This window comes from Gavia stellata, chromosome 4 (genome assembly GCF_030936135.1).
Source record: "Gavia stellata isolate bGavSte3 chromosome 4, bGavSte3.hap2, whole genome shotgun sequence".
NCBI lineage: Eukaryota > Metazoa > Chordata > Aves > Gaviiformes > Gaviidae > Gavia > Gavia stellata.
Window position 1 is genome coordinate 59,464,427 of NC_082597.1, and position 27,968 is coordinate 59,492,394.

At 42.8% G+C, this 27,968-nt stretch overlaps 1 protein-coding gene across 1 annotated transcript; it reads right to left on the reverse strand.

Annotated features, from left to right (window-relative positions):
• Positions 1 to 245: 245 nt before the first annotated feature.
• Positions 246 to 27,968, reverse strand: ISX (intestine specific homeobox). The gene is made up of 5 exons (XM_059816705.1): positions 27,797 to 27,968; positions 19,775 to 20,017; positions 5,865 to 6,016; positions 1,150 to 1,266; positions 246 to 488 (listed from the first exon to the last, which is right to left on the reverse strand). Exons 1-5 carry the CDS (start codon positions 27,966 to 27,968, stop codon positions 246 to 248), a joined length of 927 nt encoding a protein of 308 aa, XP_059672688.1.

Consider the following 27,968-nt stretch of genomic DNA (forward strand, 5'->3'; position numbering starts at 1 on the left):
TGGGTTTCTGCAGAGTATGCTGCTCCTCAGGTCGACGGGGAGGTCCTTCCCAGTCCATGGTGGCTCATGCCCACTTTCACTAGGCTGTGGCGACTTGCGGTGGCACTTCTGCAGCAAGCTGACCTAGTGTCACAGGTCACCATCATCCTGGCAAGCTTGTTCGAGGAGAGGAACCGCACACCTCCAAAATGATCATGGGCTAGAAAAGCATGCCCCCAAAGTTCCCCACTCCCCTGTATCCTCCTCTATGTGGAGCTGGCGCAGATACTGCTCCTTTCCAATTCCAACTTGCGGGGTAGCGGCATGCTGTAAGGGGGAAGGATGTTGAAGAGCAAGTACCGTTTAGGGAAGGGCAGCAGCTCCAAGCGGTGGGGGATGAAGGACAGCGTGCTGGGCAGCCAGGCAGTTGTCAGCTGCCCTTGCAGCGGTGAGTAGTACCCCGCAGCAGGGATGGCAGCAGCGAGCTTTCTTGGCATCACGCTAGGAGCCTTTCAAGAATAAAAATGCAGTCTCAGGCGAGTCAACACAGACTTTTAGTTAGATACAATTTATGATCAAACTTATTTGTTTCCCTGGTGGTCAGTAATTAAGAAGAAAAGTTTAGAAGAATAGACTCCCTAAAACCCAGTAAGTAAGGTGAAATGCCCTTTGCTCTAGCCATGGAAAAATTCCTGTCAGGGAAAGAGCCTGTGTGCCAGCCTAGATAATATTAACTGTCCTGGGCTTAGCAAGGATGTGGGTCAATGGCAAAAAGTGCTGGTCAGCCTAACAAGGCTGGACGTTGTAAAGTGATACTGTCTATTAAGAAACATGGCTTTGTGGCTGCAAAGGTCATATTTCTTCCTGTTCAGGAAATTTCGCATGGTAAAGATATTTTGATCCAAAGTATGATTTACAGGGAAGTGATTTAGAAGTAAAATGGGGAAGGATCATCCTGCAAGACACACCTTGCAGCATATTTACAAAACAGGTTTCATTTCATGAAGAATTGTGTTATTTGACCATATTTGCTGGGATTTCTCTTCATCGTATTGCCGTTTTTGTCTTTTCCAGTCCTCCTTCTCTGGGATAGTCCCATGTGAAGAGGTGACCTGGTGAAGGATAGCTATCTCTCCTTCAGTGGCTTTATACATAGCCTCTGATACTCACTGTGATATCTGACTTGGGAGCAGGAATGAAATCAACTTCTGTCAGATGCTGAAGGCCACCGAAGTTGCCAAACTTTTCATGTTTCCTCCACTTTGCTCGCTGGTTCTGGAACCAGATCTGGATACAGGCAAGAAAGAAAAGGCACAGAAATGAACAGCAGGTGCAGAAGGAACTGCTCACACCCAACTACTTTCCCTACTCTCTAAATGAGCATCAGAAAACATTGACCTGCAGCTCAGCAGAACCAGGGACTGAACCTAAAGGAAAACATGGGGTTCAACACAGCACCTTTCACACTTTGCGTAGCATATGGGATCTCTGGACTATCATGACAACCTCTTTTTTCTCACAGCTCATAGAAAAGCTAGGATCTCCCTGTTCAAGGAAAGACAGTGTCACAAGGTGCAGCAGGTCTTCCAGGGCTCTCCTGGGAATGCAGATCCTTTCGCGGTCAAAGCTTTGAAGCGGTCAAGGCACACAGCATTCTGTTTTCTCTAGGAGGTGTGATTTGTTGCATGACAAGGCTCTTTCACCCTGTTCCCAAGTGCATAGACTGGGATAAGACCCACCTAGATGTTTTGCTGGGCTGCAATAAAAAAGTGTCACCAGTGGGGGTGTAGTAACAGGGTTCTTCCTATATTTAGCTGGTAACATTTTGAAATTCACGTAAGGGACCTCAGCAAAAGAACCATGGGGATACCACCTTCTAAATCACTCAGCAGTCTGAGTATGTTATCTGCCATCTCTTTTGCACTGGAAAACAGACACCTAATTTTCTCAAGGGAGTTACTTTCATCTGTCAGCTGGTCTGACCTATGTGGCTTCTGGCTGAGCCACACAAATATTTATTGTGCAGCAACAGTGCTGCATCTTGTTGCATTGCTGTGAAAAGTTGAATCCTCTTTTCATTGTAGTATCTAGCTGGCTTAGGAACTTGGCTGTTTGAATGTAAACATTTCTTTCTAGGCAAGTGATTCACATGAACACAAGGTGTTAGTGATCAAAACCAGATGCTGTTGGATGTAAATATATATGTATTTTAAACCCAATAATGAGCAGCTCAATTATTTCTACAACTCTTCCCCAGGAAGTAATGGGAATGTCAGGAGCCCTCTGTTATATTGCTGATAGTTAGCAGTATCTGAGGTTACTGAAAGGACAGTCCTGTTTATCTGGGTTTGCATGTATTTGAGAACTGCTTAGTCTGTATGAACTGCTCCATTCCCTTTCTACCATGCAGGAGTTATATGGTGAAACAACACCTTAAAAATGACTCCTCTTTAACATCAACAAAGTGATTGAAGGCAGAGGGGAGACTGAAGTAAAAATTCAACCTCTGAAGTGCTCCTTCCAAAGTCTGCACATGGGATAAAGTCCTCACTTCAGGGATTTTTTTTTAATAAAGGCAAAGCTGTGTTCACAGGTCAAACTGCTCTTTTTTGCCCAACCAGCTCTCCAACACCCTTACCCCTAAAATGATTTCTCAATGCCCATCCTGAATTCCTTTTGCTGGGATTTAAACCTATTCCTCAATGCTCTGTCTACACACAGATGTCAAGCTGCTGATATAATTTATTTTCTGCACACTAATAACCTTGATTTTTCCAGTGTTCCTGAACTATGGCACTGAGATAGGGTGCAGTATTCCCATGTGTGTTCACAAAAGTCACACCAGTGCTAAAGTCAGGGACAAGTGCTTCCTTAATCCTGCCTGAGATTTCACAAAAGACTCATTTGCCCTCTCAATGTTCAGCAGGTTGTCCAAGGAAACAAGGTCTAAAACAGAGTGTAGAGGGAGAGTGGCATGCCCCATGTTGTAGGAATGGCCTCCATTTGTTGCCTTGTAAGATTGTCCTTTTGTTGTTCTCTTGCAGACACATGACCAATGATCTGGAGCTTGCTGTACTAAAGAATCAGCTTTTTCATTATTTTCCAGTCCCCTAATCTTCTTACCATTTCATAACACTATCATGAAAGATTTTATGATTAGGTCATTCAAATTCATGTTTGTGTCAGTAAATGCTTCCTATGAGAGACCACCTTTGAAATGTCCTCATTTGCAATTGGACGCCTGTTGCAGATCTAGCTTTTTGTCTACTAGCACATGCCATTTGATCTGCTCTGTTTTCTTAACCCAAGCAGAGCGTAGGGACAAGGCAAGGTCCTTACAGTGACATGCCATCAATGTTACTACCTTTATCAACCAAATACATAGAATTATAGAACCATAGAAGCATAGAACTGGTTTGGGTTGGAAGGGACATTTTAAAGATGATCTAGTCCAACCACCCTGCTGTGGGCAGAGACATCTTTCACTAGATCAGGTTGCTCAAAGCCCTGGCCAACCTGACTTTGAACACTTCCAATGATGGGACATCCACAAATTCTCTGGGCAACCTGTTCCAAAGTCTTGCTACCCTCATTGTAGAGAATTTCTTCCTAGTATCCCATCTAAATCTACCCTCTTCCAGTTTAAAACTGTCACCAATAGTCTCATCATAAAAAGACGAGTTGGACAACATCTATTTTCCATAAAACAGTGTTGATAAGTATTAAATATGTTACTCTTTCTTTAATTCCTCATTAACAGAGACTCCTGTCGGCTTTATGTTGTTTTGCCAAAAATCAATGTTTGGCTGACAGGCCAGTCATTATCTGCTTGTCCTGTTTACCCTTTCAATACTGACACAACACTAGATTTCTTCAAGGCCCCTGGAATGTCTCTTGTGCTCCAGGAGTGATTAAATATCAACACTGATGACACAAAGTGCTTCTCAAGCAGCTTTTTAAAAACTACTGGAAGTAAGTCACCTAGATGTCCGGATTCAAAAATATCTGACTGTAGCAGCTGCTGTTCAACATTGTCCTTAAGGAAAGTGTTTCATAATCCTTCTGTGACACTACCACCTTACCTGACATATTTCCAAGCATAGAGAAGAAATTGTGACTGAACATCTTTGCCATTTCTGCGTTATGCTTGACAGTCCCACTGTTTCTATAAAGTAACAGATCAATATAATTTTTCACTTTTTTTGTTTTTTGTTCTTAAGGGACTTTTACTGAGTTTCTGATGATCCTTAATTTTTCTGACCAAAGCTTTGGCCTGTATCCTTCTGCTTTGTTTATTAATTTTTTATAATTTCTTGTTTCTAATGTTTACTCCTCCAGCATTCTTCATTTTTTGTTGCATGTATGCATGCACACACGCAGGGATATAATTCCATCTATCCATTTAAACTGTTCCACAGCAATCATACCTTTGTTTCTTGATTGGAGGACACAAGCTTTTTCACAGTTATGAAACATTTCGCTTTGTTACCCAAAGGTTGCTCACTTTTTTTTTGTAGTTAAATTATCTCTCTGAGGTGATTTGAATTACACTGCTTTTAGCTTTGTCAAAACTCTTATTTCAAAGTACCAAGAGCATATACGAATTCCCTGCACTCTATTTTGCTTGTATGTGACAAACGCAATCAATCAAAATTGTAACAACTTGTAACTTGTACCTAAATTACTGTTAATTTTTAGTTCTGTGGCTAGTTTCCCTTTATCAGCCAGGATGAGGTCAAACACAGAATTTCCTGTGTCATGTGTAACACTGTCTGAATTGGGAATTTGCCATCTGCAAGTCATACACGAGGGGCTTTTTACTTCCTTCATATACATCGCAGGTTGATGTTTCCCATAAGAACTCTTTTTTATTTTTCCCCCTACAGATTATAAATAAATTTCTAAGCAGAAGATTGTCCTGTTCTTTCATGTGATTTGCTGTTCTGTTGGGAACACTGAGTAGTAGCCCAGCTTGTGCTTTATACCATTGGAAATGCATTGTGGGTGCACTGATATCGCTAATGGGCATATTATGGCTGTGCTGTTCCAATTCTCCCTGTTACCTAACTATGAAGTAATATCATCACGGTTAGTTGATAGTCCCAGGCATGTCATAGTCAATAAAATACCCTGTGTTGAACTTTGATTGTTAAAGTGGGATATGTGCATAGAAGTACACTCACAATTCTAGCATTATGGAGAGTACAGAAACTGCCTCGTGCAAAAATCATCACAACATTGTCTGGTAAACAACACCAAATTCCAAAACAGAGAGGTTTGTATATTTTAATGTAGCAGATTTCATACGCAGTAAACATTTGGAGTCAATTTTGAGTTCAGTCAGCAAGACTACATTACAGCTGGGGGGAACTGGATTAGTTTCCATGCACTGAAATTACATTCAGGGCATTTATAGCTTGCAATATCAAAATACAGAACAGTAAGAAAGCATTTTCATTTGGGCAGTTATTTTCACTTTTTTTGAGACCCTGTAGAAGATGGATATGGATGACAGTTTGTACTGGATGTACATTAGTCTATAAAAGATTGATAAATGATTAATAAATATTTTCATAAATGGCCGCTCTGTCAATACAGAGTCCAACAGGTTGCTCATAACCATCTGTAGCTCCTATTTGCTATGCATTTAGTATGCTTAGAACTCCTGTTAACCTTTTGATTAATCCCATTTGGTTAGTCCCAGCCGGGTGACAAATACTTTTTTCCCTATTTGTAGAAGGAGAACAGTGGTACTGGCCTCCTCTGTAAGGTAACAGAGAGGTCACGTATTTCATTAGTGTTGTCACCCAGGTATAAACTATTAAGAACATACTTTGAATAAAGAATTGGTGCAGTGAACATAGCCTTTTAGACATGCAATGTACCTGAACTCTGGCTTCTGGAAGGTTTATCTTTGCTGCCAATTGATTGCGAATATGGACATCCGGGTAGTGAGTCACTTGGAAAATCTTCTCCAGTTCCTGGAGCTGCTCAGCTGTGAATGTTGTCCGGATTCTCCGTTTCCGTTTCCTCTCAACTGTGCAAACAAGGAAAGGTACATCACATTTTATAGGAAAAGGCCACAGGGCCACAAGCAGATTCAGAGATTCAGCAATTTCTGTAAATTGCTATGCAGCTGGAATGACACGTCCAACACCTTCTAAAGATCTGCTTACCATAGGTGACTGTCTCCTGACCCAACAGTGAATGTAAATGAACTCCTTTATCATTCAAGGAGTGAGTCAAAAGTGCCCATTTGAAATGCTAATTCCATTGATCCACTGCATGTCAACAGCTACAAAACCCTATGTATATTTTAACCACACTAGCCCTGAAATAGGTTTGTCATCGAAGTCCTTTAGTGTTGGACCAGCCTTTGACCCCTTTTTGCTCCTGTCTGTCACATGCATACATCTGTTGCTAATTTATAATCCTTTATTAACTATTGTTAAGAAGAAACACTTAATGTAAATGGAATGAAAGAGTAGATAATCCATTTTGTCTTGGTGCTGTTCTCATGCCTGTAATGAATCACCATCTTTCTTTCAGCTCACAAATTTTCCACCCTTATCTTTTCCTGTCACACTGGTCTTACTAAGCTTTCCTCAAGCTCTGAGGTATTCTTTTATTCCATTGTTACTCTATCAGTTTTGATGAATTTACTCCTCCTGTACGCCAGCAAGATCAAAGAGTACCCAAAATGTGTGCATGGTGTGGAGGGAAGTCAACCATTCCAGACTGACTGACTGCTGCTCTCTTCCCATACCATTCCTTCGGCAGTATTTAGGAATATCGAGCAGTTTCACTGCAGTGTGACAGTGGCATTGAAAATGTTACCTTACCTTACCTTAAATGTCATGGTATTCTGACTGCACCGTTGTGGTGTGGAGACTTTCTAAACAAGATTAACCTTAAGAACTACGAGGCCTTAAAACCCATGGAGCAGCATATGGGGAACTCTGGGCGCTGTAAATTCCTAAGGGGACTCTTAGGCTGCTCCATTCCTTCACCTGCTATGGTGTGACCATACTAAAGGCTTCCCTCAGCACTCCTACACTGTTTTGAAAATGTCCTCCTACACCAGGGTATTTTATTTAGATCATGAACCCTGTATGCTGCTTGGTGTAAGTTAGAACAAGATCTAGGTTGCTCTGAAATGATGCTGAAGGGCTGATGTCTTGCAAGGAGGAGGAGAAAGGAGCAGCAGAAGTGAGCTCTAAGGCAGCTGATCTGCAGAACGTGAAGTTCAGCCTCGTCCCAAGGCTGGAATCTTCTCTGATGCACATATGGAGTATCATCCGGACAACATTGAATGACCAGCGCAAAAAGCCATGGCCCAAGCGTTGTCATAGGGATTTTTTCTAATGAGCTTGGAAAACTGCAGCCTGATAGGAGCATAAAAATTCTAATATCACTAGTGACTATGATGAGCTTGCTACTCAATGACCTGAAGTAATTGGCAATGACACCATGTTGCTCAAGAAAATGACCTTTTTGAATATCTGCTTTTGATCTTCCATGGTCTGATGACAATTGCCAATTCATACTATGTAACTAGATGGATACACTTCCTAATGGGAACAGTTAACCAGAGAAGGTTAGCATAGTCCCTCAAAGAGACTTTGTACTTTTTTTCCCCTTCTGTTCTACCGTTAGCATAAACTTTTCCTTTTGGGGGCGAAAGCAGAGAAAAAGGTAGCTAAATGCCTTGGCCAATATAAATTGGGCTCTGTGCCAATGAGAAAATGACATTTTTTATGCTGTAATTCAAACTTCATTGTGATTCTGTTGACACAGAAAATAAGGAATACAAAATTCTGTCCAATGACTTAGTAGGAAGGTGCCTAGGACACAATATCTGAGGACCAGTAAGTGAATATATTCCATTGTGAATATTTCATCTTTTCTAAACCTTTTGGGTACTTTGAAAGGAAACCAGTCATGCAAGAATAACTGAGGAGCGTCATTTATTGTAAACACTGTCAATAATCCCATATCTCAGAAACAGCCTAATAAAGCTCATGTCCAACACAGTTTAATCCATATCATTAGACTTTTCACCAGCCTATCAAATTACTACTCATTAGACTGCAGCACTGCCTTCAGCCCCAAGGGAAAAATGTTATTTACATTGAGTCTTGCTGGCACTACTGGGGCAGAGATCTGAAATGAGAAATATTTTTGTGTCTTTATGCTGAAGATAGCAATGGTCACTCTCTCTCCTAAGAAGCCCTGATTACAAAGTTGCATCTACTTGAACCTTCCCAAAAGGCGGCTGTAAGGGGGATTTATTGCTATATGGATTAAAAGGGAAGTATGAGTGCTGAGAATATGAATCTCAGGACACTACATCCATTGTAGATATGGTAGAGCTAACAGTTAATAATGGTGTCTTTTGTCTGGAAGATTTTCACCTCACACCTCTCTGTGGGGGCTGGCCTCCATATCCTGCTGGGAGATACTGCAGGCAGGTAAGATTGAGTATCAAGGTGATATTTTGTAAAGCACGTAATGTTCTGTCATACAGTAATGAATTTCTCTGCTATATTTGTATTATTACGACATATGGTATTTGTATTTCTCTAGCACAGGGCAATTCGTATAGCAGATCCTGACAAGTGAAGTTTGCCCTGACCTTGTCATGGTCTCAGAAAAGTGAGGCCTCCCTGAGATGGTCCTGTACATCTCCCTGAACACTGAGCTGAGCTCCTGCCTCTATCCAGGGTAGAAGACTGACTCCACAAACCTGGGAGAAGCTGCAGTCTATCTACAACATTTCCTGAGTGAAGGAAGAGATCCAAGCTTGAACTGTGACCACATCCTTGTTCCTGTGGTCCCAGCTGTACATAAACCTTTGAGATGCTGGCAAGGTTCTTGTCCTGCCAGGTTTTGTATGCCCAGGCAGTCTATGTAACTTCTAGCATTGAGAAAGCCTTCAGGAGAAAGAGAACAAACCTGCTTATCTCCCAGAAGATTTCTGAATTAGCAAATAAAGCCCCATGTTTGGTTTTTTAAAAAAAGTATTAGATTAATGAACTAAAATATAATTTCATGACTATGCAAAGCAAGAAAGAAACTGTTTACATTTTAAAATCTAAGATGTCACATCAGATAAAAAAAATATATATTTTAGTATTCCATCAGAATACAGCAAATAATGATTTAGCCCAATATAAACCCTTCTGTCTCATACTTTAACTAGACTCTGTAGAAACGGGATGACTGAAGTGGACCATGATGTGATTGAAGTGAACCAACCTGATCTCTTTCTATGACCAGGTGACCCGCCTAGTGGATGAGGGGAAGGCTGTTGATGTTGTATACCTGGACTTTAGTAAAGCCTTCGACACTGTTCCCCACAGTATTCTCCTGGAGAAGCTGGCAACTCATGGTTTAGACAGATACACTCTTCGCTGGGTTAAAAACTGGCTGGACGGCCGAGCCCAGAGAATTGTGGTGAATGGAGTCAAATCCAGTTGGCGGCCGGTCACAAGCGGAGTCCCCCAGGGCTCAGTTTTGGGGCCGGTCTTGTTTAATATATTTATCAATGATCTGGATGAGGGGATAGAATGCACCCTCAGCAAGTTGGGTGGGAGTGTTGATCTGCTCGAGGGTAGGAAGGCTCTGCAGAGGGATCTGGACAGGCTGGGTCGATGGGCTGAGGCCAACTGGATGAAGTTCAATAAGGCCAAGTGCCGGGTTCTACACTTTGGCCACAACAACCCCAGGCAACGCTACAGGCTTGGGGACAAGTGGCTGGAAAGCTCCCCCGCAGAAAAGGACCTGGGGGTGTTGATTGACAGCCGGCTGAATATGAGCCAGCAGTGTGCCCAGGTGGCCAAGAAGGCCAATGGCATCCTGACTTGTATCAGAAATAGTGTGGCCAGCAGGAGTAGAGAGGTGATCATGCCTCTGTACTCAGCGCTGGTGAGGCCGCACCTCGAATACTGTGTTCAGTTTTGGGCCCCTCACTACAAGAAAGACATTGAGGTGCTGGAGCGTGTCCAGAGAAGGGCGACGAAGCTGGTGAGGGGTCTGGAGCACAAGTCTTATGAGGAGCGGCTGAGAGAACTGGGGTTGTTCAGTCTGCAGAAGAGGAGGCTGAGGGGAGACCTCATCGCTCTCTACAACTACCTGAAAGGGGGTTGTAGAGAGGTGGGTGTTGGTCTCTTCTCCCAAGTGACTAGTGATAGAACGAGAGGAGATGACCTCAAGTTGTGCCAGGGGAGGTTTAGACTGGATATTAGGAAAAAATTCTTGACTGAGAGAATGATGAGACACTGGAATAAGCTGCCCAAGGAAGTGGTGGAGTCACCATCCCTGGAGGTATTCAAGGAGCGTGTGGATGTGGCATTGTGGGATGTGGCTTGATGGGCATGGTGCTGTGTGGTGTGGGTGGGTTGTTTTGGTGTGGGTTGTGGTGTGTTTTGTGGTTTGTGGGTGGTTTGGGGTTTTTTTTGTGGGTGGTTTTTTTTGGGGTTTTTTTTTTTTTTGTTTGTGGTTTTTTTTTTTTTTTATGGTTGGACTTGATGATCTTACAAGTCTTTTCCAACCTTAGTGATTCTGTGATTCTGTGAATGCCAAATACCAGCTGGATCAGACGTCATCATGGTGGGCACCATATAAACAGCAATCATTAGTTCTTGCCTGTAAGCACAGATGATGACAGCCATCACCTCCTCTTAGTAATGTGGAATCAAAGCTAAGGCCAAGACTTTTAGTGCCCAAAGCAGAGAATACTACCTGGGTTAGAAAAGAATGGTTTACATTATTAGGCCATGCTAGCTGCAGGACTTCTCTATAGAGAGTATGTTCATACACACCAGAGACAGAGATGATAATGTCTCTATCCTAGATTGGCTCTAGATAGAGCCAATCTGTCCTTGGCTACCAGCTTAACTAGTTGCAGGTGCTGGCAGAATGCTTCGTGCAGAGTCCATTGGATTAATCAGCCTAGATAGACTCAAGAAATCAGCTGTTACAAGCCATGCAATACCATCTCTACAGGGCCAAGGTGTGGAACAAACTCAGTAGTCAAGATCATGAGTCTAGAAGGAGCTGCAAACTCTATCCAACAAAGAACATATGAGAATGAGAAGACAAAGGCTGTGCACAGCTCGTGTAAGTTTGGGAAGAAACTTTTACTTGAGTTGGGACATCTTATGGTACCTGAAAGCTAGACCCATTGCCTCGAACCACATAGTATTTTAAATTGTGCTGGAGATGGGATGGGGAATGGATCTGCCAGATAATCTCTTACTGTACTCTGTCCCACTGGCAGCTAAGAAGTGTTAAGGATTAGAGAGTATGGCTTCAGAGAGAATAGACCTGTGAGTTTCTGATGTCTCATATCAGCTTCTTTGGTACGAAAATGACTCAGATAACCTGGTGACGTACAAAAGAAACTCCCTATCAGTTCAGCCTTACATCCTCCACTTTTTTCCTTCTTGAAAGGTGAACTGTTTTACAGACAACACCCTTATGTAATGGAAGGATCTACACAGTGCTCAGAAGTGTCAATCCTACTGAAACCAGATTTTTCAAAGCTGAAACTCATCAGATTAAACAAAATACAGTAGCATGAGGTCAGCTATGGGCCAGTAGAGACTGAAGGAAAGGCTTTGATTTCAACTGGAAATGAAATTAAATTGCTAGCAAAATAGACTCCTGTGAACTAATCAAGGCTTTTGCCAGTAGGAAATCTAGAAGAGTGCATTTTTTTCTGTAAGTAATCAGTCATTCTATTTTTGTGTGTTTTTTTTTTTTTTAAATCTATGAAAAAATACAAAAAAATCTAGGACTGTATGTTAACATTTTCCCTTGCAAGATGAAACTTTCTCTGACTGTAGCTTTGATACTTCCCTTTGCCTTGGGACCTTAGCTTAGAGATCCCATAGCAAACAACAGCATTCAGAATTGCAGTCTAATAAAAAATGTGGGTGGAAGATATAAGACTAGAAAGTGCTGGAAGTGTAACATCGGCTTTACAAACGTGGCTCTAGAGTCTCTGGGGAAATAAGACTCTGTCTGAGTTTCCTGAGCTATTTTCTATGTAAAAGCTGGGGATATTCAAGTGTGCTTTTATGCTCTCTGAAAGTCATTTGCAGGTTAGCTGAATGCTGAAACCAAGCCTGAAAATACCAGGCAGCTAAATATGTCAGCATTTGCAGATGCTTAGAGATACAGCTGTCTATACATTTCTTTACTGTTGACAATGGACGGGCCAGATACTCCACTCTGATAAAGCAGTATACCTCCTTTAAATTCAGTAACAGACCCCATTTGTGTTCTGCAGATCTGGCTTTATTACTAGATCAGACTTGGAGCAAGCTGAAACATTTGGACTTTATAGAAATACAGATTCTTCTTGCAGGTGTGCAGTGAAAGGATGAGATCAATGGGTACAAGTTGCATCAAGGAAAATTCTGATTACATAACAGGAAAAAATGTTTTCACCATGAAGGTAGTCTGACATGGGCCTGTAGAGGCTGAGAAGTCTCCATCCTTGAATATATTCTAAACTTCACTGGACAAAGGCCTAAGCACCCTGATTTAAGCTGGCCCTGCCTAGAGTTGGGGTTGGACAAGATGGTCTCCAGAGGTCCCTCCTTACTTACTTTATTATGTGATCTCTGACCTCCAAATATCCACATAGTCTGAAGACCCCCATCATTCCTTTCCTAAAAAGTAAGGGGAATTTAACCCCAAGGATTTGCAATTGCTTGTTGACACAGTTTTAGCTTAGTGTATTATGGCTTATTTCCACTGTCCGGTATAATACAGTTAAAAGATATTAGAAGTATGAGCAAATCAATACCAAAGACTGTTGCTTGTACCTGGATTTGCTAAGTAAAACATATGCAGCTGCAGCAATGCCATGCTTGGGCAAATTCATTCTGGTCTGTAGTCTGGAGTAGGCAAATAGCCTATGGTACACCTCACACTGCTCTCTCTCAGCTGCCCTGCATACTTGAACCAGCTAGATAAATGCTACCTCAGGGAGATCTCTGCAACTGCATCTCCCGTTTGCACTTAGCCCATTAGCAGGCTAAGATTGTATCAAGCCTACTTGGTCTCACTACAAGGGTGCATACACTGGAGGGATAAGGAACTAAAAACCCAAGAGAAGGGCTGGAAGTCAGTGCTGGCACATCTTTGCTTTGGAGTACGTAATCTAGGTAGATGAAAACTGGTGGGAGCAGTTTATCTTGCTGCAATCCTCTTTGTCGTTTCTGGACAGACACCCTCTCACAGTATGCAATAACCAGATCCAAAGATTTTGCTGCTTCTTTGACAAGGAGAGAGAAAGCAGTCACATAAGCAAGCAAGTGGCTTTAGCTGCATGTTGTCAGAAATACATTTTTCTCTGTGTAACAAAGTTGACTGTATAATTTGTTTCTTGGAAAGAAACTCAGGAGCGTTGAAAAAGAGCCTCATTATATCTGGTTAAGTTCTGTTTTTCCCTTTTAGCCTCTTTAGAAGAAATTCCTCACTCTCTTCTTTTTAATTCAACCAATTACAGATATGTGGGTCTCCCAGCTGGTTCCTTCCTGTGGCTTTTCTGAACGTTATTCTCTTGTGGTGACATTCTGCTCATGGCAGCCGAGCCCACAGCAAAAACAATTGATTGCAACTCTATCAAAGAATTATTACAGAGTGCTGATGGCATCAGGACAAAACATACTTGTCTGTGTGCAGAGATGTACCCGTGGCAGTCCCTCTCCGAGTTAAAGATGTGGCTCACAGCTTTCAAAAGAGCATGTGCTTCAATATTTAGGTGGGAGTACAACAGTGTGGCTAATCTTTATTAAAGTGGTATTCCAGACTTTGTTTAGAAGGACTGACATAGCCAGCGAGACTGATCCTAATTGGATAGGTACAATGTGCTCTGAATAGAGCCTCCTGCTAGCGAAACACAGCATTTAGCATGCAGCTGCTGGCTATTCAGGCATTGCAGAAGTTAAGACAGAGAATCACAACTCGAACTTTTAAAGGCTTGACTTTCCTCCCTTCAGTGTCTGCTTGACAGAGAGTTGCTTCCACCCTGGCGCAGATTACAGTGCCTAATCACCTGACAGCAAGGCTGAAATACAGAGAGGTACAGACTTTAGGCAGTGTGAGTAGGAATGCTAAAATACCATGCCAGAAACCTGTTTAAGCCGCATGGCAGTGGCCAGGGGAGTTTCTTATCCTGCTTGTCAGAGGAGTTGGCAAGGAGTAAATGGTACATATGAAACCGTTCATGTGAACAGTTTGCTGCAGAGGATGGTGCTCGCCATCAACCTGAGCCCCTGGTGAGTTTAACTCTTCCTATCTGCCAGCAAAGACATGACGGTGTTTACAGATGCTGCTGCCCTGAGATGGTGGTGCGCGTAACTCTGGCACAGCCAGTGGTCAGCCAAATACCTGGAGGGAGCATGCCGACCATGGTTAGAGGGACTCCAACTGACATGGGTGTGTGTTAGTTTCCAACAGCTGATATCAGTTCTGTACCCAGGCTGAATGACCTGCACCTTCATTAACTCATTCAGGTCAAAGTGGATTTGGGGTAGATTTATGTATAGTTTCCCCATTCAGCTAAATCTCAGGCTTGAAACGTACTTTCTCTGAATGTTCAGCTATTAACAAACTTCACCTTAAAGATGAGAAAACAGTGACCAGCTAATGCTTTTCACCGAGGAAAACAGGTTCCCAAACCTCTAGACATCAACCAGTCATGCTTGTTTACATCCCTGCCTCAGAGTCTGCTCTCCCTCCAAGGAAGAATAATTCCATCATTATTTTAGTGTGTAGTCTCTTCTGTTTCCCTTTTCAGCATAAAGCACTTGCTAATACAGTAGGTAAAAAAGGCCTGCCCTCACTTCTAAAGAACAGTAATTAAAAGCACCAAATCCCAGGGATGTAATGAAAAGTTCTCAGACAATTTAGAAGAAGCCAGTAAGTACAAGACCTTTGAAATAAACTTATCAAGATGTGCCACCAACTTTACAAGGGGTCACATGACACAGATTTGACTATCAGGAACAAACTAAGCTCTGGGTCCTGTGTACTGTACACTTTGGATCCAAAATTCCCCGGGAAGAAGGGGCTGCTTGAGGAAAGCACTGAATGTTAACATTTGCTTTAACTAAAAAAAAACCAAAACCCCCCAAAACCACAAAAAAACCCCCACAAACAGAATTTGTGATAGTCCCCCAAATGCTGTCAGCTTTGCTTTCTTCAGTGCTTACTTGTGTCAGTGAGACTTCTACAGGAACATAGTCTGAAGGGTGGGAGTAAAGGATTCAGATTTCATGCCTTTCATTTAATATCCAGGGTGTGATTATAAACAGTCAGTTTTCAAAGAGGAATAAAACCAAAGAATCAGACTTCAACAATGCCTCAGGTAAACCCACCAAAACAAGGCCAATGGTCTGTTGCATTTCTAAATGTATACAGGAATATTGCACTTCAAGACACAGGGCTGCAGGGACTATTCACACTGACAAACAGAAGACTGGTAAGACAGCTAATGGCAGCAAAATTATATATAGAGGCATTTATTTTTTCCTCCTGCTTTTCTTTTTCATTTAGAATCGCTTCCTTTTGTTCTGCAGGACAATGGGATGCTTGTGCCCTTTCTTGCAGTCCCATTGGCATATTCTGGGCAGCTGATATTTATCTGGGATTGTGATTATACAGTGCTTCATTGTCTCTTGGGTGTTTTATAAATGCATTAAGATAAGTCAGCATATTGGGAAAAGACTGTTCTGTGAGAGATAAACCATGCTGTTTCATAGGGGTACATGGGTTTGACCATATTTTCCATAAATGAACAGTAGCTATGAATTTATGGCTTCAGAGAAAACATAAACACTAAGCTAAAGATGCCGGCAACTGGCATCAGTACAGAGGGAACATGACTTATATTGGAAGTTCTCCTGGACTGAGATCATCTCTATATTTCCTGTTGTCTTTATGATAATTGCCACCAGAATTTGTCAATATGCTTTGGTATCAAGGATGCTATCATAATAGTAAAACTATTAGATTAATAACAAGTTCCTTGAGCTCCCAGTCAGCAATGTGCAGAGGATTTCTGCTATGGAAGTATTTGGATGATATGGCAGCCTCCTCTACAGTGAATAATGAAGACATTAGCTGCAAGAAATAACATTGTCCAGTTGTTCCTATGGCCTGAACCCTATGGCCTGAACCACCCAGTTTCTGGTGGAATTAGGAGCTGGCTCCATTTATTGAAGTCTGATCTACCTTGTATTTGAATTATTGCCCAGAGAAGAAATCCCACAAGACTGAGCATCTGACAGTGTCTTAAGATGCTGCTGCTATCTGACTTCTCCAAGGCACTGACTGCTCCCTCACTGGAGCAGAAGACTGGAACCATTACCCATGTGCAATGCTGGGCAGACTCATCCACTGTCTTTGGATGTAAATAGTTACAGTGCACACACACAAATGTATACAATCAGACCCAGCATGTATAAAAGACATTGCAAAAGAATGGCCCATGAGGATCTGAACTAGGCTGGGATCTTGTATGTGGCAGTCTCCAGAAGGAGATACCGTAGGTCAGGCATGGGGACTTGTAATCCTCTCAGGCTCCAGTGCTTGGCTGTTGTGAACTGATCAAGTCTCAAGGGTGTCACACAGAGCAGAGAGAAGGAATTAAAAGGAAAGTGGGAGCTCAGGATTTAACTTGGGTGTTTACATGGACATGTTGCTGTGATGCTGACTGGCAGCCACAGAGTTTGCCCTGCTTGTTCTTAAGTTTTGAAGACCCTGGCAGCGATGGTGGTTGCACAAAACAAAATCGCAGCAATTATTCATTTCACAGAGAGCTGGCCTGAGCAGAGTCTGTACCCACAGCTCCGAAGTAAGGTGTCTCTCAGAATGGTCTTCTTCTAAAATGGGTTTTATCAGCGCTGCTTCCCAAGAACCAGGTTTTCTGAAAAAGTTCTGCTGAGCTTTTTGTGCAGAAGGCCACAGGTGAAAGCACCCAACAGTCAGAACGAAGGCTTCCAAATTCAAATGGGAGCTTAGCAAAACTGAATGCCACTGTCAGCATAAATCTCTAGCATATGAGGGCTTTTCTCTTTTTTTGCTTACAATGCAGCCTCTAAGTTCAAAGTGCAAGAGGCATTGCTTCCTGTAAATGGTTTGTGATAAGGGCATAAATCTATTTAGTTTAAATGACACTGCATTTCTAAACCGCTTAGTCGCAGAAACTATTTTGTAGGAAAAGCAAATTTTTAGGAACACTACAGTGTTCCAGGCTTTCCTGGAAATATGCTCCAAATTCACACTCAGGGTCACAGTTGGGGTGCTCTTGCTATCTCAGACTACCTGCCCATGAAAGGCATATTGTCATAGCCACCTCATCATCTATCTCCTCCTATCCAAAAAAGCACCAGACAAACCCCAGCCCTCCCACCTCCAAAGTGATTGTATGGCATGCTTGATTTCTTCTGCTAACTGACAACTATACAGATGTGTATGCTTAGTCAAAGCCTAGGGCCCTTCCTCACAAATTATGCAGGTGTTTTATGTAGATAGAGGCAGGCTGTGACAAAGGGGTGAGGGAACACCCAGCCAAGGACTTCTAATGTCTTTCACGTCAGAAAGTTCTGCTGGTGCCGTTCCCATGGGCGCTTGTAGGCATCCTCGGTGTGGGTGTGAGGGAGGTACTGGGGACGCCTCCATGGCATATGCTATGGGCATTTGGCACTACCCGGGTGCCTTGTTACAGGACCCGTAACAGGCCTACAGCTACCATGCCAAAAGTGCACCTGAAGCATTGCAGAGTCGATACACATGGAAACAGAAGTTCATTTGCTATCAGCTCAAGCTGTAAGGATTACAGACTGCTCCCGTGGATGGTGCCAGTCTACCTCTCCTGCAGGCGCTGCTGCCAACCTCGTCTGGGAAAGGTGACCCCAGCCACAGCCAGAGGCAGGAGAAAAAGAGATGCCAGCTCTTTTCCTCTAACGTAAAGTGGAGGAAGGAGGCTGAAGCTTATGACATTGGAAAGGATTTTAAACCCAGGCCTCCAGCTCTCTGCTAAGAACGACACAGTGTGTGAACAGGATCTGAAACATCATTGTTTGTGCACCACAAGGAAAATGCTAGTCCAGTGCTTTAGGATCCTCCCCCTCCTTCAGCCAGTTTCTATGAAAGGCTCAGAAACTGTGGGAACCAGTAGCCTAAGAAGACGGCAGATCATTAAACCTCTGCTTGATTTCAAAACCCCACTGCCACCAGGGAGCAGAGGGATTTCATTTAAAATGCCTTTAAAACGTAAGTTGTCGTTGAAAGGGCCTGCTCAGCTTGGCTTAGTTTTGTGCAGATAATTACATGCTTCCCCCTCTGCTTTGCTGATGAGGCTGGTACCGACCACTGCACTGGTCAATCACACTAAGTAAGTGCTGAGCTGGGAACCCGCCTCCCTCCTCTGTCACCCTGGGAAAGCCACCTCCCAGCTCTGGTGTGATCCCCATGGCTGGGGACTCCCTCCCGCATGAAATATACTGCTTTTTAGCACTCACAGGCAGCTCTGAGTACCAGATACATACTGCCCTGGCTCTTCTGTGAGGAGGCAACATGATATTGCCCAGCTGCCATCAGCTGCCTGAAGCTTACAGGGCAGAGGCAGGCTAAAACATCCAGTTATCTTATAAGGCTTCTCTCTGCATCAGGACAGACGCCGTGTTGTGCAGGAGGAGGAGGTGACAGCAACTTGTCACAAGACTCATGTATACCATAGCAGCAGCAGCAGGAACAAGGCTTTTCTTTCAAATGTATTATTTCACAGAAAGAAAACTTGCAGAGTATGGGCCAAGGAAGATGTGTGGATCTCAGTGAAGCCAGCTGAGTAACCCTGCATCTGCGGTCACATGAGCCCACTAGGAGTCTTCAATGGACTTAATTGAAATTGCTTTTTTTTTTCCTTTCAGAAGGGAGTGAATAATAACAAACCATGCAGGAAGCACCTTACTGCTGCTACTGAGAACCTGTTTTCGGGAGTGTAGTATGATTGCCTGTATTAACCTTTCCTAAAACTTAAAGAACTTAAAGCAGTTTTTGTCACATGCTACTAATAAACTGTAGTCTGTCTGTTAGGAACTTGCCTTGTTCAGGCATCGTGCATCCTGCTTAGCTTAAAGTCTCTGTGCAACATATTGGCAAAGTATATTTGTATTGTCCTTTGCTTTGGCTAAGCGATAGACTGCTGTTTACCAGTGCTCACAACTAATGAAATTAGCAGACCTACCAACATGGTCAGGCTTGAAAATTGTGCCTGACGCATCCAGCATGCCAGACCTGTTGCACATTGACAGTTTGCCTGTGCGCGTGCTGATGACCTCTTCATCACCTGTGCAGTGGGTCCAAGGTGTACAGAACACATCAAGCTGATTTGGCATGTTCAGCAGCCTCGCTCCCCGCGTTGTGCAACGCCCATTTACCAGGAAATGGGCGTTGCACAACGCGGGGAGCGAGGCTGCTGAACATGGTAACTCCATAGATTGCCACTTCAGGTAGGAGGGCAATAAACGCCCAAAGCAGTACCTATCACTAAAATTGGTAGGGTTGGCAGGCCTGAGCTAGACCTTCAGCTCAAAGGGTGGGTCTCCACGTTTTCGATGGTGAAACTGAAGAACCATCCCTGTGACTCAGCCAGCAGCTTAGCAGCAGAAATATTTGTGACATCTGTTGCTAGGTATTGCCATGTACACCATTGTAAGATAACAGATGTGTTTTTTCGTACTCTGGGGGAAAGTTTGGATACAGGGGCACTCACCATGAAATCGATGGTCCGCCGGAAAATCACATAGCTGATCTTCTTCTTCCTTGTGTTTTCTTTTGCTTTCCAGGTGCTCACATCCTGTGTCCACACCCAGGAGGGAAGCTGGGCTGTCAGTAGGTCTCCTGCAGTGAGCTGCCTGCACTTTCTTTGTTCTGGCCATGGGTGTAGCACAAGTGGCAGGGAGAAACATTTTGGTTGAAGGTAAGTCACAGTCTAACTGAGTCTTGCTGCTGGAATCTGTGAAGAACACAGCACAAGACAGCTTTGAATAAAGCAGCCATCATTCAGTGCACCTTCCAGTTTGTGTGAAAAAAAGAAGCATGAGTGTGGTCTAGATACATTACGAGTCAAACCTGATCATATTTAAAATGGCCTTAATCCTTCTGTGCTGTGCATCAATGCCAGGATGACCCCATGTTGCAGGGGCATGATTCCCCAAAATCAGCATGTTCTCTGCTTCCTTCCACCTTAAAACTTTCAATGGTCCTTGTGGGAGATTTTCAAAAAAGGACTGTAGAATTAAGGACACACAACCGAATGATCAAGAAAGCTCAGCTTCCCTGTCAGTATCCAAATCGGTAGCTGCCTTTTCTGAAGAACTCAGAATTACAGTATATGTGGAGCTGCTCTGAAAATCTGTCAGCAAGATCACTGTGGAATTTGCTGGATGCCAAATGCTTTTAAAAATCTGGTCCTTTCTTAAATGTCCCTGTAGGTACATCTACCCTATAGGAAGATGGGCCAGCAAATAGGCTAAATGTCAGTGCCTTCCCTGAATCAGGTCCATTTGTCCTTTCTTCTACATCTGGGCTGGCTGCCGCTCAGATTTAGGCATTGGATAATCCTAAAAGCAGCCTTTGCCCAGGCTGTCAACATTTTCCATCTGCCTTTGTGACAGGTGACATTGGTGATATCTAGGAAGGTACTGACAGCCAACTCATCTTCATGAAATCACCTGCATGCTCTTGTTGACAGGACAAACATAAAAGAAGTGTATATTGACCCATTTTCATGAAGTGCATCCATAAGGTTAGCTTAGATTTGAGCATGGGCGCTATAAACAATCTCAGTGGGAGCTAAAGGTAACCTCAGCAGCAACCAGTGGTGACATGTGCTGGGACACTCTGAGTGGTGATGAAATTGGTCACAGAAGCCACGATCTTCTGCCATGGTGTTGCCTTATTACTAACACCATCACCTCTGTGTGCAGAGGGGCACTGCAAAGATTTTTCAGATTAGTTTTCTGCCCTCATGAACATAGTATGAGTCCTTTCTCCTCCTTATAAAGGTAAGAGGACTTTGCAAAGCCATGCACTGAAATATAACATGCTGGGAAGCCTCATAGTTCAAGGCAAGGGGCTGTCTGGCTGTTAGCATCCCAAAAGAGGTATACGAAATACTCACATTCTCTTACCTTCTCTTTTCTACATTAAAGCCTTACCATAAGCCCCAATTCTGAGTGCTTTATGTGCTGCCTTTGGTAGCAATCAAGGCTCAGGCTTGACTCTTCAGAGACAAGATAACTGGGTTTGTGCTGCTTTAATGGCAAACCTAGAATTTGATCTAGTTTTCCTTCATGCCTGGATTTCTTTGCTTGGAAAGGCGGAGTAAGGGGCAACTCATAAGCATAATGAACCCATTGGGGAATTTAGGTTCCGTGGTTAGCATGACCCTGAATCAAATGTGACAGCACAGGTTTGTCTGCTATTACCACCGAAGAACATTAAAAAGAACATTAAAATCTTAATGCAATAATGGACTGCACTCCTGAGCAGTCACTCACATCTAGGCTCTGGGGTTTGCAGCACCTGTGGCTGTTCCCCTCTCTCCTTTCATATCTAAATAGCAGCAGGTGTGAATCCCAACAGGTTGTACTGGAAGAAACTCCTTTTTTTAATATATATTTTACTTCTGGTGCATTATCTAGAATTGTCAATCATCTAACTTTTTAGACTTGTCAGAGTTTTATTTTCTGAACAAATAACGAGTTCTATTTGTAACCAGCCTTGGAGCAATGCTAATGATAACATCTGGAGACAAAGTGCCCAATTCTGCCCTCAGTAAAAGCCCACACAATAGGAATTTTACGGATTGCTGACACTGACATGAAGAAAATGCAGTTACAAGACCTCTGGAAAGTAGCCAAAGCCTCATGTCAATAAAGGATGGTTGTTCAAATGTTATCTTTTCAAATTATCACCAATCTTTTGGTAAACTTCTAAACACAATCGCATGTTTCCAGCCATGCTGACCTTAAAAAACTGGTGTGAGGTCCACCTCTGTGTTTGAGGCGTATTGTGCAAAATGAGACTAATTTAATTCCTTTAGGATCAACTAGGTTTGAGTTTTCTGGTGAGAAAACAGGTGAGGTTTTGAACAATATTTGTGGGATAAAGGAGAAGGATAGACCTGGGAGTAATGACTAGCATGGGGCTGGGGTTAAATTATTTGCTCAAGAACTCAGAGGATATCAGTGTCGGCATAGGTTCTTAGCCTAGGATTTCTATCCTAAATTAAGAACCACTTGCACTCCCTTGCTAGATGGGATGCTGCGAAGATGAATATGTTGCAGAGTTGATGGTGCTTATATCCTACAGTAATGAAGAACATAAGGATACCTGAGCGAGGTGCTCTTATGGGCAGTGACTAAAGCTTTCTAAGAATGACACTGGCATTTTCTAAATTATAGAAGACTTCTTTCATGTCTTAATGCTTCATACACAACTTTCCTCCCCAAAATTTTTCTCTGAGGTGCTCACACACCCCAGTGATGAGCATGACTTATGTATGAGCATGGATAGAATAATTAATTATAGGCTGAAGAAGAGAAAACAGGGAGGGAATGGAAGACTGTCCTAGGCAGATGGGAAAATACCAATGTCTCTGTGAACTGGTGAAAAGGAGTGGGAGGATCTGTTGTTTGAAGTCAAAGAAGCAAATTAGAGTGGCATGAACCTTAAAGGGAGGCTGGAAAAATCAAGGAAGTTTTCTGAAGGATAAGATTGAAGGTAGATGATACTGAGTTTAAAGCACATATCTGAGACTTAGGAGACACAAGGTCTAGCCCTGTTTGCATTGCAATCTTCTCTGGTGCTTGCTGTCCTGAACAAGCAAGGAGACTAGCTGAAGTGGTAGCTCTTTAGGCCAACGAGTATTTTTTGGTACATATTCATGTGACTCCAGCAGAGAGCTCTGAAAAATGCCTATGAATTGGTATGGGGTAAAATTTCCTCCAGAGAATGCAGTTTTTATTTGTGGGGATGGCAATGACATTTCAGCCTGGCACAACATGAGATGTTTTTACTGTCATGCACAGGAATGACTTTGACTTGTGGCTCAAAATGGTCTTTTTTGACTTGACTTTCAATTGCGTAGGAAAGGCTGGGAAATTTCAGGCAAGATAGTAAGATTTCTTTTTGGAAGCAGGAGGTTATTTCAGATGGCCTAAGTTCCATGTAAGCCTTTTTATGTAAACACTGGAGAAAGACTGACCTGTTGCAGGCTTAAGGCTTATGATTTTAGGGTCTTACTAAGGCTGTGAACAGGGAAGATTCTGTCACTAAGCACAAGCAGCTTTTTATTGTGCTGTTTTTCTCATGCTTCTATGCCTTTGTTTTCTATTTTTTTCAGGTGGATTGTTTTCCCTTGTAATAGGTGGGGTGAATTGGTGATATCGGCCAGGTGGTATGTGTTCAGTTATATTCCTTCAGCTGTTTCCTCTTTTGCAATAAAGCTGGGTGTAGTGTTGCTAAGGTGAAGCAAACAATCACCATATTGACATTTGTGTGTGAAGTGGCAGTAGTATTCCTATTAATTTGCATATCCTTAACATAATAGGGCATAACACAGGCAGAATGACAAAAATGACAAAATTGCTGTATCTGTTACTGCTTTTACTATTAATTTCCCAGGTGTAACATCCTTATCCCAAGTTCTCCTTGACTTGATAAAGGACTTCCTGTTGGTAGAATCTCACTGGCAGAAACCAGGGGAGTAATGAACAATTATTTCAGCTGTACTTTCAAGCACATTGATATCAAGTTCCCAGGGATTTCAGAAGAAGGATTTCTTCTGAAATAGGCCTGCTAGTCTCCTCTGTTTAAAATGAAAGAGTTGGCACTAGGGAGGAGATCAGCACTTTCTGGGTGTTTATTTGTATCCCTTGCAAAGGCCATGGTTACCCTTTCTAGTCACTGTGACAAAAAGAAGAGGGGGAAAGCATAGACTGAATACTAAAACGACTTCTTGTTCACTATTCCTTTTTTAACTTGGTAAGAGTCTTTCGAAAATTCAAAAATTTCAGCAGACTTCAGATCAGCAGCTGCAGTTCCAGGTCATCTAGTAGTTGTGTTTGTGCAGTAAACTCACAAACGGCTAATACTGCAACTGGGAAGTTGCACACTCCTGAGAAGACTACACACTCCTTATTCCAAGTCCCACTGGAATTACACCCACAAAAACCTCTGAACTTAGGAGTCAGGCCCAGACATCTTCTCATATGTGAGCAAGTCCTGTCCCAGCTTTCCATGAGAGGCTGACACTGTACATCACAACATCATTTTTGTCAAAGAATCATAGCATAATTCAGGTAAGAAGCAAGTTCTAGAAGTCATCTGGTCCAGCACCCCTGGGTTTTCTTGGGAAAGGACTCCAAAGTAAGCTTTGTCTATGATGTCCCTAATTTCTGACATTCTACATCTTCTGGTCCTCTGGTCCTACCCATCTCCTCAGCTCTTAATGGCTAGATTTAGACTTCAGGACAAATGTGATCTTGGTACCTAGACTGCCTAGATCAGCAGACGAGGTGGATGATAATTTCTGGCCTGGATATTTACCTTATGGTAGCCACGAGTATATGTGTGGTGGCAGTTCTTGCTCTCATATAGATCATGGCTTGGCTCAGATACATACTGTACGGGACGTGGGAAATGTTTTAAAAATCCACAGTAAGATATAAATCAGCTCTGACTTGTAGTACTTCCTTCTTTGCCGCTGCTGAACTGTTCTAGGAAAGCAGCTGGATTTGTGTCCATCTTGAAATTTCCAACAAGTTCCCTAGCTCATTTCAGTTCCCTGTCCTTGGCCCGCACCGAGCCAAATTAGATATGGCTGACTATTTACACAACTTGTTTAATGCCAGTGTTATGTGGCATGAAGTTGAATGACTTCAATGAAATACAGCAATTTTCCCAAGATGTACAGCATAGGGTATTGCACTCTTGAAATTAATAAACCTTATCTGCAAAAATCAGTAGTTCTGCTGTGAAAGCAAAGGGTAATAAGCGTAGGTATCTCTTTGGTGTTAGTAAGAAACCAACACTGAAAAAGCTTAATTTTCATTCTCTTTTTTAAACATCCTTGCTCAATTGCAAAAGCAATGTACAACAACATTTTGGAGTATCTCTACAGCTTTCCTGTTATCCCAGCTCCAGTGACAGTTAAGAGAATCTTCATGTGTATATACTGTGTATATGATGTGTATATACATCAGCTAACATTTTACATTGTCTTAAGTACATTAATCCAACCTTGCTTTCTAGCAGGGGAGAGAAGAGTCACTATATTCTCTTGCTACAGCTACAGTATCTCTCTGGCTAGGTGATGAAGCGACATCAAAGGCAAGGCCTGGCTGTTCTGCCTGCATTGCTTTCAAGGTGAAAAACTGACTGTACTCTCAGGTGGAGCAATTTGGGATGAGACAGTACTGCCACTGCAGTAATGCAATCCTAGGAACCCACCATGTCCTGCATACAGATTTGTCAGACCTTGTGCTCGGAGCGGCACGCTTAGCCGAGACACGCAGTGAAACAGGGCTTCAACATATTGATCGCGAAACAGACTTAATATAAAAAGGTCCTGTCTCTGCCACGCTTCTCTGTTCCCAGAGAAGAGTCTCACGTTGTTAAAATGCAGTTCTATGGTCCATGTTATGAACAGTACTGACTTCATTTTCAGTGGTGTTATCTGTCTTACTTTGGATCCAGTGACAGAAAGTGACTGCCATGGGCCCTCTGGAAAGGACTTTCAGCTCACAAAAGCTCAATCCCACAGAGCTCACACCAACATTTCCCCTCCTTGGCAACCTGGCACCTGGGCTCCTTCGGCACCCGTGCCCCATTATGCTTGCACCAGCATCAGCTACGTCCTTGACCACCCCTACAAATTAGCAAGCTCTCGCTTGTTTCAGGACCGTATTTAAAACTTGGCCTGGGTCTGCGTTCGTTCAGGTTCGATCTGCACTGGCAGCTTTAGGAAAGCTCTAAATGCTGCAGTCCTCCAACAGTAGCAGTGGTGAAACAGCCAAGCAACGCTAGCCGTGGCCTTCAGCAACCTTGTCTATCTTTGAAGCTGTCCTTTCTCTGAGCAGCAGGCTGGACTTCCAGATGACTTCAGGAGGTCCCATCCAACCTCTGTTATCCCATGGTTTTGTGAAAATTCAGCAGCACACTATCCCTTTCCTCCATACGGAGGTTTCCATGGGAAGCCGCAGGTACTGGCACAAAGGCAGTGGATGTATACTCAGCCCTAATACTCAGGGCTCCCATGTCTGTGAGATGTGTGTTGTGGGCTGGCTCTGCCCCATGGTCAGGAAACAAGCTCTGTACAGAGACAGTGACCTTACCCTGTGTCCGAGATGAACAAAAGAGTGCAAATCTTGTGCAAAGCATAGCTGAGAGGCAGCATTAGTGGGACTGGGCTCGAGCCCAACTGACGACTAACGTTACACTAGTGAGCCTGGTGCTCACTTTGCTGTAGTTTCCTTCCCAGTTTAGGTCTTGTTTGCTTTCCGGTCCAGGTCAGTATCCAGTTTGGACATAAAAAGAGCTCAAAATATGTGAATAAGCAACGGTTGCTTGGACTGCCAGGTTTTTGGAAAAAGACTCTCTCCCTTACTACTGGATGGTTCATCCAGTGTCCTGGGAAATGGGGTCCTGATCCATGAAAGGATATCTATGTGTTACAAAAACCAAAGTGTACCATTAAGCTTTGTTGAAAGCAGTTGAGTGAGAGGCGAGCGAAAATTTTCTGTTAAAACTACGGGTCATTTTTCAGTTAAGTGGATGTGTTTGTATGCATAAAACATCTCCTTTTCATGGAAGATGTAGATTAGAAAAGAAGAAGAAATACTAAATCCAGAAAATGTTGGCCATTGGTCTTTGTTTAAGGAAAAAAAAGAGACAATTTCTGTGGGGTAAAAGTTCACTCAAGGCCAAAGTAACTAAGCTGAGGAAACTGAAGTCAAAAAGGCTAAAGCACTTGCTGGTTTGCTAAGATCGCAGTCATCATAGTTTTCTACCAGCTGGTTTTATTTAGTTCATGAAAGGGCCTCGTGTCCCTGATGAAAAGGAGAAATGATTAAAAACAAATGGTTTCTCTTTTCTTGTTCCAGCAATTGAATTCTAACACTCCTTAGCTACCATTACCCTTACAGATCATTTCTCCTGCTTGAGGATGAGTGGTCGGATTTATTAGAAAATGGTACTGACATGAAATTTGGCTGTAATTCCAGACAACAGTCAGCTCTTGATATAAGTGAAACTCCAACAACTTCATTAAGTTGCAGCAGTTTTAGGCTAGCTTCTGAGTTTGAATGCCTATCCTTCCTTATGACAGGCAATTCTTTTTTTTTTCTTTAATAACAAGAGTATTGTTTTTTAAAGGGAAAGACGCCACGATGTTGTATTTGGTTACAATAAGCACTTCTCATGATTACTGAAGAGAGCTACCTGCAATAACTGTTCAAGTTCCATACCCACGTCTCCAATGACACTGGGGCTTCATAATGTACAAACTCACACCAAAGGCTGGCAGCAGAGCCCATTCTACTGCAAGGTTGAAAGCAAATTATTTTTTAAAGACCATTTCTGTATAGATAATGAATTATTTGTACCTGATTAGGAAAATCCTAGATTCCTACAAAAGCTGAAGAATAAAAATTCTACATAATCAAATGGGATAGCTTTAGGGCTTAAAAAGAAAGGAGCATTTTCATGAAGTGTTATAACTGGTACTTACCAAAGGCCAGTGGTGACCCTGCTTTTAGGGCTGGAGGTCTCTCAACAGAGTTACTTCTGTTCCTGGTTTCACTGCTTAGGGTGGTGCTGGCAGAAGGTTTCTTTAATATCTCCTCAATGGAAAAGGACAGGCTGGGCTTCCCCTGGCTGGCACACACCTGGAGGTCCGTCAT